At 44.5% G+C, this 12,652-nt stretch overlaps 1 protein-coding gene across 1 annotated transcript; it reads left to right on the top strand.

Annotated features, from left to right (window-relative positions):
* Positions 1-398: 398 nt before the first annotated feature.
* Positions 399-12,652, top strand: GCSH (glycine cleavage system protein H). Its single transcript, XM_007994177.3, has 5 exons — positions 399-663; positions 4,912-4,991; positions 7,916-7,979; positions 10,457-10,588; positions 12,064-12,652. The coding sequence occupies exons 1-5, from the start codon at positions 516-518 to the stop codon at positions 12,159-12,161; spliced, it is 522 nt and encodes a 173-aa protein (XP_007992368.1). The 5' UTR covers positions 399-515; the 3' UTR covers positions 12,162-12,652.

Raw genomic sequence — 12,652 nt, 5'->3', positions numbered from 1 at the left:
TCTGTACTTTCACGATTTTCCGACTTGTTCTTGAATTCCTTCGTGTGGTGGTGAAACTACCTTTGCAAAATTATGCCTGAGACAGTGAAACAGATCCACATGTGGAAAGGAAACCACGCCTGGGGCTAGGCCCCGCCCCCTCCTCCGGGGAGCCCAATCATACCCGGGCCCGCCGCGCAAGTCCCCGCCCCTCAGTACTGCCTCTTCCGGGCCTCAGGTTATTCCCCCATATCCACGCCCCTCTTACGCCCCTCTTGCGCGTCGCCGTATCCGAGGTCGCGCCAGGCCCTGGAGTCTCCGGCCTCCGCGTGCTGGCCAATCAGACCTTGCTTCGCCCCCTCGCCTGGGAGTCTCCGCCCTCCGCGCTCTGCCCAATCAGGCTCTGTCCCGCCCCCGCGGCACCGCCTCCGCGCCTCTGTCCAGCCGGCTTGCTCCGGCCGCGAACTGCCCCTCCCCGCCCCGCCTCCCGGCGCGGGTGGCCGAGGCGTAGCGCTGCGACCCCCGTCCCTGCGAACATGGCGCTGCGAGTGGTGCGGAGCGTGCGGGACCTGCTCTGCACCCTGCGCGCGGTCCGGTCACCCGCCGCGCCCTGCCCGCTGAGGCCCTGGCAGTTGGGGGCGGGCGCCGTCCGGACACTGCGCACGCGACCCGCTCTGCTCTCGGGTAAGCGCGGCGGACAAGTGGGCGGCTGCTCCCTCCCCGCCTGGGCTGCTTGTCCCGGGCCCAGCTGGACTAGGAGGACGCCTGGGCCCCGCTCCTGAGCCACCGGTGCGGAGCGAGCATGGACCCTGCCCTTTCCATACTTCTGTTGGGATCCCCGGCTCTGCGGCCGCTTCTCCCTCTTAAGTAGCGGGAGGTCCCGCGAGCAGCCTTTGCCCTAGGGGTTGCCTGCCGCCGGGAGGGGAGGCCTGCGGGACGCCTAAGCTGGGGTGGCCCGGCCGGTCCCGCGGGCAGGTCGGCCGCTTGCCGCAGAAGCCAGGCACGTGTCGCTTAAGCGTCTCAGTGGCCTTAGTTTATCTCCCATCTGCGTGCATCGTTGAGACCCCAAATGGGGAGGCCTTTAGTTTACTAAATGGACCGTTACTGAGAACTCCGAAGTAAAATTAAAATAGAAGCGCTTATTAAAATTAAATCACCAGGCCGGGCGCGATGCCTCACGCCTGTAATCCCAGCACTTTGGGAGACCGAGGCGGGCGGATCACGAGGTCAGGAGATCGAGACCATCCTGGCTAACAGGGTGAAACCCCACCTCTACTAAAAATACAAAAAATTAGCCGGGCGTGGTGGCATGTGCTTGTAATCCCAGCTACTTGGGAGGATGAGGCCGAATCACTTGAACCCGGGAGGCGGAGATTGCAGTGAGCCGAGATCGTGCCACTGCACTCCAGCCTGGGCGACAGAGTGAGACTCTGTCTCAAAAAAAGAAAGTAATTATTTACCTAATCTATCCACTTCTTTCTGTCGGGCCAAGGGTTAAAGGAGAATTGTACTAATCATTATCTTTAGCCTAAACAGCATGCTTATTAAAATAAAGACTTAGGACTTTGAATCACTGCAACTTCTGCCTCCCAGGTTCAAGTGATTCTCCTGCCTCAGCCTCCCTAGTAGCTGGGATTACAGGTGCCCACCACCATACTTGGCCAATTTTTGTATTTTTAGTAGAAACGGGGTTTCACCATGTTGGCCAGGTTGCTCTTGAACACCTGATCTCAGGTGATCTGCCCGCCTCGGCCTCCCAAAGTGCTGGGATTACAGGCGAGAGCCACTGCGCCTGGCCAGGACTGAGGGGTATTGAGCTTAGTAATGTTGCTGTCTCCCTCTAAACTTGGGGTTGCTTGGTTGCTAAAATGAGTGTCACAGCAGCCTTAATCCTAAAATTATCTTCACAGGTGGGCAAGATGGCAAGGTCAAAGACGGTAGTCTCAGGTAATATTTATAGTGGTCCGGCACTTACTTTGAAAAGTTGTATTAGCTTCAGACTGCTCATAATTGGCATATAACTGGCGAGTTCTAGACTTGTAACAGAGTGAGAGAATTAAGTGTTATAGACAACTGTATACCATCTATTTTGCTCAGAATCCTCTTAATAAACTGTAAAAGATCATTTTATTCTGCAGCATGATTTTTTTTTTTTTTTTTGAGATGAAGTTTTGCTCATCGTCCAGGCTGGAGTGCAGTGGTGCAATCTCAGCTCATTGCAACCTCCGCCTCCCAGGTTCAAGTGATTCTCCTGCCTCAGCTTCCCAAGTAGCTGGGATTATAGGCATGAACCACGACACCCAGCTGATTTTTGTATTTTTAGTAGAGACGTGGTTTCACCATGCTGGCCAGGCTGGTCTCGAACTCCTGACCTCAGGTGATCTGCCTGCCTCGGCCTCCCAAAGTGCTGGGATTACAGGCATGAGCCACTGTGCCTGACCTGCAACATGATAATTTAAGGGAAAAAAAAAATTATTTTTCTTCCAAAGTGTTGGCATTACAGGCGTGAGCCACCATGCCTAGCAATTTTTTTTTTTTTTGAGACCGAGTCTTGCTCTGTTGCTGAGGCTGGAGTGCAATGGCGTGATCTTGGCTGCAACCTCTGCCTCCTGGGTTCAAGCAATTCTTGTGCCTCAGCCTCCCAAGTAGCTGGGATTACAGGCATGTGCCACCACACCTGGCTAATTTTTGTATTTTTTTAGTAGAGATGGGGTTTCATCATGCTGGCCAGGCTGGGCTTAAACTCTTGACCTCAGGTGATCTGCCCGCCTCGGCCTCCCAAAGTGCTGGGATTACACGCATGAGTCACTGTGCCTGGCCTGCAACATGATAATTTAAGGGAAAACAAATCATTTCATTCCCTCAGCTTTTGAGTGCTTGCTATGTGGCAAGCTCTGTTTTTAGAATTGGGAAAACAAATGAAAATAGGATAAACCCTGCTGTTTCTTGGGTACACAGTCTACTGCCTGGGGAGACTGACAGATGAACTCTCTAGCATGTTCGGCACTGTGAGTGTGGTGGGGAATAGTGGTGTAAGGTACCATGAGAGCATGCTGACTGGCCCAGGAACCCAGGCTTGGTTAGACAAGCCTTTGGGCAGGAACGGGCTTCCAAATCTAGACCTGAAGTAGTTAGTAAAGGTGGTAGGGAGAGTCTTTCAGTCAGAACACAGTGTACACGTCTTAAACTTTCTTACCTGAACATCAGATTGACCTGAAACATTCAGTTCTTTGAAGTGGAATGAAACAAAGTAAATTTCTTAGTGACACCTTTTTTTGACTTCTTCCACTGAAGGGTATGAACTTTAAAAAGTTTCATAATTAGGGGGAAAAGAAAGCAATATTAAATTACATACTTGGCCAGGTGCGGTGGCTCACACACTTTGAGAGGTTGAGGTGGGAGGATTACTCAGCCCAGTATTTGAGATCGGTCTGGACAACATAGTGAGACCACCCCCCATCTCTACAAAAATAAAAAATAAAAATAATAATTATACACTCTACTTATGTTGTGCTGCATATCAAAGCTGTAACCAAAGCAACTGAATGCTGTTTTGAGTACAACTATCTTTTGGCTAAGGGGTAAAATGAGCCAGTGAGGCCTTTTTAAAACAGTATTTGAGTTAACCATTTTCCTATGAACTTATGTCACGTCGTTTTTGGAAAAATACTTGGTATCAGAATATGAAATATATTTAATATAGCATATGCTTTTTAAAAAATATCCTCTAAGGCAAGTACTTTGAACTTTATATCCTAAATAACTCTTTTTACATCTCTTGAACATTAGGCAGCCTTTCTTTTTTTTTTTTTTTTTAATTTTATTTTTGAGACGGAGTCTCGCACTGTCAGCGGGGCTGGAGTGCAGTGGCGCAATCTTGGCTTACTGCAACCTCCGCCTCCCAGGTTCAAGCGATTCTCCTGCCTCAGTCTCCCAAGTGCTGGGATTACAGCTACTCAGTCTGCCTCAGTAGCTGGGATTACAGGTGGCCACCACCACGCCCAGCTAATTTTTTTGTATTTTTAGTAGAGACGGGGTTTCACCATGTTGGCCAGGCTGGTCTCGAACTGCTGACCTTGTGATTTGCCTGCCTCAGCCTCCCAAAGTGCTGGGATTACAGGTGTGAGCCACCACGCCCGGCCTGGGCGGCCTTTCTTTCAGGATTCCCTGAATCGTTTGACCATATCTTTAGAGAAGTGCTCAGTAAGTCAAGGGCTGAACCTGTCCAGTGAATGATGAGCAGAGCTTCACTTTCCACCAACTCATGGCTTAGCTCTGAGGAGACTGTTGATTTCTGATGTTAGTTTTCTTCTTTAAGTGACGGTAGTACTGTCTTCAAGGTTAGGCTTGAATTTGATTAAAGTAGAATTTTAAGAACTTAGTCAAATTATAGTTGTTTCAGGAGGTCAGTTTCATTCCTATAACATTTTACTTTATAACCCAAGCTGCAGTGAAGCCCTCTTAGGTCAACTCTGCCTAAAGAGGCACCTTATTATTGTTATTATTTCTTAGGTTAAATAGTTTCTTACATGAGCCATCTTCATGCTGTCTCCCTAAACCTCATCACCCCAAATCTGTCTTCAGAGGGACACAATTTTTTTTTCTGAAAGACCAGTAATAAGTATACATTTGAAATATGCTCCAAAATTTTCTTTTGTGATTTAGGCTAAGTAATGTTAAAGCAAATAATCCAGTCTCCAAAAGATGCACATGGCGTTCAGATCAAGCCATCTTTGCTTAAATGGTACTGCTGTTTCAGTGCGTCATCTCTATACACGATCTTCGTTCTTTCCTGGGCCATGTACTATTTAAAGGTAGTGTCAACAGGTCAGACACAAATTCTGGGAAAGTCTTTTGAAAAGAATGATAATGAAAAGTGCTTCTTAAGAAGTAATGCTGCTGCTTTTCTGAAATATTGGTCTTCTGTTTTAGTGCGTAAATTCACAGAGAAACATGAATGGATAACAACAGAAAATGGTATTGGAACAGTGGGAATCAGCAATTTTGCACAGGTATTGGATTATATTGAAATATTTGTGACAGTGTGCTCTTGCATAATTTGCTTTATCTCTACGTTTAAAAAAGTGTTTAGGCCGCGTGAGGTGGCTCATGCCTATAATCCTAACACTTTGGGAGGCTTAGGCAGGAGGATTGCTTGAGGCCAGGAGTGCAAGACCAGCCTGGTCAACATAGTAAGACCCTGTCTCTACCAAAAGTTAAAAAAAAAATTAGCCTGGCATGGTGGCTCATGCCTGTGGTCCCAGCTACTCAGGAGGCTAAGGCAGGAAGGCTAAGGCAGGAGGATTGCTGGAGCCCAGGAGGTTGAGGCTGCAGTGAACCATGATCATGTCACTGCAAATTACAAAAATTAGCTGGTCCTGGTGGTGCACACCTGTAATCCCAGCCACTCAAGAGGCTGAGACAGGAGAATCACTTGAACCTGGGAGGCAGAAGTCGCAGTGAGCCTAGATCACACCACTGCACTCTAGCCCAGGTGACAGAGTGAGACTCCATCTCAGAAAAAAAAAAGAAAAAGAAAACCAACCAGAGTTGAATTAAGTAAAACATAGTTAGGGCATTATGTGGTATTTTAAGAGATGTTGCAAGCTTAACACTAAAAGTAGGAAACATCTTATTCAAGAAGGAAATGTGTGTGTTTTGTACTGGGCATTTAAGGAAAGAAGAAAAAGAAGAGCAGGGTGTTACCAGCATTTTGTGGGTCCAGTGATACACATGACCAGCGGGATGGGAAGAAAGAAAACCTCAATAGGCACAGATTACACAAAGGGAAGGGTTTTATTTAGCCCATCTTTTCTCTGTAAATTCCCCTCAATTCAATATGGCGATCATGTTTAAGAGAAAATGAGAAGCCAAATACTAGCGTGGTCAGTGATTTTCAACTGGATGTATGTATTGGGTGAGGCGGGGAAGGGGGATGTTAACTGATGGGAATATAGTCATGTGTCACTTAATGATGGAGCTGTGTTCTGAGAAATGCCTCCTAGGGGATTTCGTCCTTGTGTGAGCCTGCTGGGTGCCCTTACACACACCTAGATGGTACAGCCTATTACACACCTTGGCTGTATGGTACAGCCTTTGCTCCTGGGCTACAAACCTGTACAGCATGTTACCGTACTGAATACTGTAGTCAATCGTAACACAATTGTCTATCAAAACATAGAAAAGGTGCAGTAAAAATATGGTACAGGTTGAGCATCTTTAATCCCTGAAATAATCCAAAAATCTGAAACTTTTTGAGCACCAACATGACTCTCAGAGAAAATGCTCATTGGAGCATTTTGGAATCCAGAATCTTGGATGGGGAGTGCTCATCTGTTAAGTATAATGCAAGGATTCCAAAATCTGAAATCCAAAACACTTCTGGTCCCAAGCATTTTGGATAAGTGATACTAACTGTATTATAATTTCATGGGACCACTGTCGTGTATGTGGTCTGTTGTTGACCAAAACGCCGTTAGGCGGCATGTGACTGTACAAAATTCCTCAGACATGTAAGATTCTTCTGTGTGGAGAATCACTGACAATTCTATCTTCCTTGGCATCTCTGTATACCTACTATGAGGCTCCATATTGGGTATTTTTTGAGGTGTTGTGTAAGATGTCCTTACCTCCTAGAGTTTGTTTGTAAGAGGCATTACCTCCATGGGAATGACTTGCAAACATTACATGATGACATCAGAACGGCGGGGTTGTAATTTACTTACCTGATGGAGAGACCACTTCTTTCTGGAGTCAAGGACTTCAGGGAGTACAAGGCGTGAGGACTGTGATTTATAGAATCAGTGAGCAGGATTTCAGCAAATGCATCGGGGGCAATGGTGTACATAAAACTGCAGAGGTGGAAGAACACCAAATACGTTCATGCTCAGAAGAGCTAGTAGTGTTTGCCGGGTGCAGTGGCTCACACCTGTAATCCTAGCATTTGGAAGGCCGAGGCAAGTGGATCATCTGAGTCAGAAGTTCAAGACCAGCCTGGCCAACATGGTGAAACTGCGTGTCTAGCAAAAAATTTTAAAAAATTAGTTGGGCATGGTGGGGGGCACCTGTAATCCCAGCTACTTGGGAGACTGAGGCAGGAGAATCACTTGAACCTGGGAGACAGAGGTTGCAGTGAGCAGAGATCAGGCCACTGCACTCCAGCCTGGGCAAAAAGAGAGAAACTCTGTCTCAAAACCAAACAAAACAAAGAGCTAGCAGTGTTGTCTGGGGCATGTGGCTTTTGTCAGGTTGCTAAAGCCTGTGAGCCAAATCAGGCTGGTGGCTGGTCTCTTGCAGCTCCTGAGTTGAGAATAGTTTTTTAAAATCATTTTATTTTACTTATTTTTGGAGAACAGTCTTGCTATATTGCCCAGGCAGGTCTCGAACTCCTGGGCTCAAGCTATCCTTCCACCTTTGCCTCCCTGAGAGCTGGGATTACAGGCATGAGCCACCGCATCCAGCCATTTATTTTTATTCCTGAGATGGAGTCTTGTTCTGTCGCCAAGGCTGGAGTACAGAGGCACAATCTCAACTCACTGCAACCTCTGTCTCCCAGGTTTAAGTGATTCTCCTGCCTCAGCCTCCTGAGTAGCTGGGATTACATGTGCCCACCACCACGCCCGGCTAATTTTTGTATTTTTATTAGAGACTGGGTTTCACCCTGTCAACCGGGCTGGTCTCATACTTCTGACCTCAAGTAATATGCCCACCTTGGGCCTCTCAAAGTGTTGGGATTACAGGCGTGAACTACCATGCCTGACCGAGTAGTTTTTACATGTTTAAAGGATTTTAAGGAAAACCCAAGAATGTAGCCCCTCAAGTGTAAAATATGTACTAAATCTTAATATTAGGGGATTCAGTGTTTTGCTTGTTCTGTTTACTGGAGGGTTTAGTTTTAATTTCTTAGAGATTTTTGGTTTTGTCTTGTTTTATTTAGGAAGCATTGGGAGATGTCGTTTACTGTAGTCTACCTGAAGTTGGGACAAAATTGAACAAACAAGGTGAGTGTTGTTAGGATCTTGGAATGATCCATGCCAAGAATTTTCTTTACCTCATCTTTACATTGAATAGTAAATTGTTTGTACCCTGGATTAATTAGAGTGTTTTTGTTTGTTTGTTTGTTTTGTTTGAGACGGTCTCGCTTTGTTACCCAGGCTGGAGTGCAGTGGCACCATCTCGGCCCACTGCAACCTCCGCCTCCCGGGTACAAGCGATTCTTGTGTCTCAGGCATGTGCCACCACTTCCAGCTAATTTTTTTATTTTTAATAGAGACGGGGTTTCCCCATGTTGGCCAGGCTGGTCTCGAACTCCTGACCTCGAGTGATCACCTGCCTCGGCCTCCCAAAGTGCTGAGATTACAAGTGTGAGCCACCGTGCCCAGCCAATTAGAATGCTTTTGACCCAAGTAGTAGGCTGGTGCAAAAGTAATTGCTACCTAGGAGGCTGAGACAGGAGAATTGCTGGAACCTGGGAGGCGGAGGTTGCAGTGAGCCGAGATCCCATCACTGCACTCCAGCCTGGGCGACAGAGCGAGACTGCTTCAAAAAAAAGAAAAAGAAAAAAAGTCTATTAATATCAATATGTTAGATAATGTCCTTAAACTAATGAGTACCCTTTTAAGACATTCTGCTAAAGGTAGTTTTTTAACTTGATGTAAAATCTACATACAGTGAAATGCATGGACCAGAAACGTACAATTCAGTGAGTTTTAAAAAAGGTATACACTTGAATAAACCTTCCCAATCAAATAGATGACATCTTCTCTCGTTTCTACACCATAGGTTAATTTTCCCTATTCTTTAACTTTATTTGAAAGGAATCACACAGTGTGTGTTACCTTTGGCCGCTTTTGGGTTTTACCGAGATTCTTGAATCTGTAGATTGAATTTTTTTTTTCCATTAAATTTGGAGACTTCTTTTTTTAGTCAAGATTTCTTTCTCTTCTCACTTCATTCCTTTTGTCTTCTCTGATTTGAGACGTGTTTGTCAGATCACTTGACACTGTCCTATAGGTCCCTAAGACTGTTAACTTTTCAGCCTTTTTTTAAACTGTTCTTTTTTTCCTTCTTCTTCTTTTTTTGAGATGGAGACTTGCTCTGTTGCCCAGGCTGGAATGCAGTGGTGCAATACTGGCTCACTGCAACCTCTGCCTCCCAGGTTCAAGCAATTCTCCTTTTTCAGCCTCCCTAGTAGCCGGACTACAGGCACATACCACCACACCAGGCTACTTTTTTTTTTTTTTTTTTTTTTTTTGAGTTTTTGATAGAGACGGGGTTTCACCGTGTTGTCCAGGCTGGTATTGAACTCCTGACCTCAAGCGATCTACCTGCCTTGGCTTCCCAAAGTGCTGGGATTACTAACTGTAATCATATTTTATGTTTTCATATATGTTTATATTTTATGTTTTCAAGTCACTGACTTTTAACATTTATAATAGTGTTTTTTTGTTTTTGAGATGGAGTCTCATGCTGTCACCCAGGCTGGAGTGCAATGGCATGGTCTCTGCTCACTGCCACCTCCGCCTTCTGGGTTCAAGCGACTCTCCTGCCTCAGTCTCCCAAGTAGCTGGGATTACAGGCGTCCACCACCATGTCCAGCTGATTTTTTTGTATTTTAGTAGAGACCATGTTGGCTAGGCTGGTTTCAAACTACTGACCTAAGGTGATCTGCCTGCCTAGGGCTCCCAAAGTGCTGGAATTTCAGGCATGAGCCACCATGCCCGGCCCAGAGCTTAAAATTGTTATCTGCACCACGCCCAGCCCAGAGCTTATAATTGTTATCTGCAGGAAGGTGGTCTGATACCAGGTACTTCACTGTCACTGGAACATTCTAAAGTTTTCATTTTGTTTTTTTCTGAGCCACAGCTAAGTTGCAAGAACATTGAGTTTTACTGAACCTACACACATCTGGCATTCAGGCATATCACCATTTGTTATTCACTGTGTCCGGGACACACAGATAGGTCCACTTTGTTGAGACAATACATACCCTTCTCGTGGGTTATTACAGCCTGACAAAACGTATGGTTTTATTTTTAATTAAAGAAATTTAGGCCAGGCGTATTGGCTCACGGTTGTAATCCCAGCACTTTGGGAGGCTGAGGCGGGTAGATCACAAGGTCAGGAGTTCAAGACCAGCCTGGCCAACACCTTTAGTAGACAGTGAAACCCTGTCTACTAAAAATATAAAAATTAGCTGGGCGTGGTGGTGTGGGCCTGTAATCCCAGCTACTCGAGAGGCTGAGGCAGGAGAATCGCTTGAACCTGGGAGGTGGAGGTGGCAGTGAGCCGAGATTGCGCCATTGCACTGTAGCCTGGCGACAGAATGAGACTCCGTCTCAAAAAAGAAAAAAAAAAAGAAATTTGGAATTTTAAAATCATAGCTATATGACAGGAATCTACTTTTTCATATATTATGTTTTCAGGTCACTGACTTTTAACATTTCATGTTTTCTTTATTTTTTTTTTTTCCATTTAGATGAGTTTGGTGCTTTGGAAAGTGTGAAAGCTGCTAGTGAACTCTATTCTCCTTTATCAGGAGAAGTAACTGAAATTAATGAAGCTCTTGCAGAAAATCCAGGACTTGTAAACAAATCTTGTTATGAAGATGGTAAGCTTTTGCTAGAAATTTCTCACAGTTAATATTTTATCTAGAATTTAAAGCAAGCTTAGCTGACTGTGACTTCATCTTTTTCTACTTCTTGGTACTAAATAGAGATGTTCTGCTTTAAAAGGAAAACAGAGGTTAGTTGAATAAAGTTATGTTTAAGATTTCTGGCTAGGCGCAGTGGCTCACACCCGTGCTCCCAGCACTTTGGGAGGCCAAGGTGGGTGGATTGCTTTAGTCCAGGAGTTGGAGACCAGCTGGGCACCATGGTGAGACTCTGTCTCTATAGAAAGACAAAAATTAGCTGGTTGTGGTGGAATGTGCCTGTAGTCTCAGTTGCTAGGGAGGCCAAAGTGGGAGAATTGCTTGAGCCTGGGAGGTCAAGGCTGCAGTTTGTAGTGAGCCAAGATCGCACCACTCCACTCCAGCCTGAATGACAGAGCGAGACCATCTCAAAAAAAAAAAAAAAAAAGATCTCTGGTGATAAAAGCATTACCTTATTTTGCAGGGTTCTTGATATCAGTTGTAGATTCTTTGGTTTGGTGTAAACACCTGCAAAGTACTTTTTCAGACATAAAGCAGCCACTCATATTGTGTGACACGGACACGGGAGATAACAAAATAATAATATATTCTACATTAATTTTTGGTTTTCTCACATTTTCATCCTTACAATCTAATGAGGTAAGCTAACAGCAATTTTCTCTATTTTGTAGATGAATAGAGGCTCCAAAGGATTTATCTGTCAGGGTCACATGGCTGATAAATGGCAAAGTTAGGATTAGATTGTAGTTCTCTTTTGCCTGTCACCTAGTCCTTCTAATTACTACTGCTTTCTAATCCCATTAACCTCAGTAGTTAGTGTTCGATTTGTTAAAGATATACCTGGCCTTTTATATTTGGATCATATATTTAAGGACTTATGTTTTTGAGACAGTCTCCCTCTGTCGCCTAGGCTGGAGTGCAGTGGCATGATCTCGGCGCACTGAAACCTCCCCTTCCCAGGTTCAAGCACTTCTTCTGCCTCAGCTTCCCAGTAGCTGGGATTGCAGGGAACCGCCACCATGCCCGGCTAATTTTTCTGTTTTTGGTAGAGATGGGGTTTCACTGTGTTGGCCAGGCTGGTCCAGAGCTCCTAGCCTCAAGTGATTTGCCTGCCTTGGCTTCCCAAAGTACTGGGATTACAGGCGTGAGCCACTGTGCCCAGCCCCTAAAGATTTAAATGTCATTGTCTGATACTTATTATAACCTAAGAGTTCTTAATTTATTATGGTGGAATCTATTCTAGCTATAATTATTTTCATTTGTTATATACAAGTATTTTAATTCTTAAGGCTAAAATTTAAAGTTCCATGAACAAATATGTATAGTTTTTGTAAAGAATACGAGATTGAGGCACTCAAATTTATTTTACATTTTGGATGAATCTGACTTTTTAAAAAGTTAATGTGGAATATAATGTTGTTTTTTGGTTGCAGGTTGGCTGATCAAGATGACACTGAGTAACCCTTCAGAACTAGATGAACTTATGAGTGAAGAGGCATATGAGAAATACATCAAATCTATTGAGGAGTGAAAATGGAACCCCTAAATAAACTAGTATGAAATACCGCAACCCAGCAGATTGTCTTAAATTAGTGGTGGATAGAAGACTTAGAATAGCAACTTTTAGCATTACCGATGGGGAAGAAAAAAACTACTGTTAACGCTGCTAATGAAGGTAAATGCCCTTTAACTTTGTAATGATTATAGATTTTAGACTAGGCTCTAGTGTTCAGAATTCATTAAATTATCCATGGTAAAAACTAGTTTTAAAAATTACATAATTCAAAGATAACGTTGTTATTCTTAAGCCTTATATAATATTGTAACTTGCCTGGATTTGGGATGAAATACTTAATGACCTTTCCATTGGAAATAACTGGGAGTGAAGAAGTTTTTGTTGCTTGTACAGTGTCAGATGACACACCACTATCTTGATTTTGCAATACACTGCATTTGCTGGTGCTATTTTTATACAGTGAAGCAACAGCTTTGCAGCAAAATAATAAAATACTTCTTCGTTAA

This window comes from Chlorocebus sabaeus, chromosome 5 (assembly GCF_047675955.1).
Source record: "Chlorocebus sabaeus isolate Y175 chromosome 5, mChlSab1.0.hap1, whole genome shotgun sequence".
Lineage (NCBI taxonomy): Eukaryota > Metazoa > Chordata > Mammalia > Primates > Cercopithecidae > Chlorocebus > Chlorocebus sabaeus.
The sequence above is the reverse complement of the archived record's forward strand: the minus strand, read 5'-3'. Positions and strand labels throughout refer to the sequence as shown.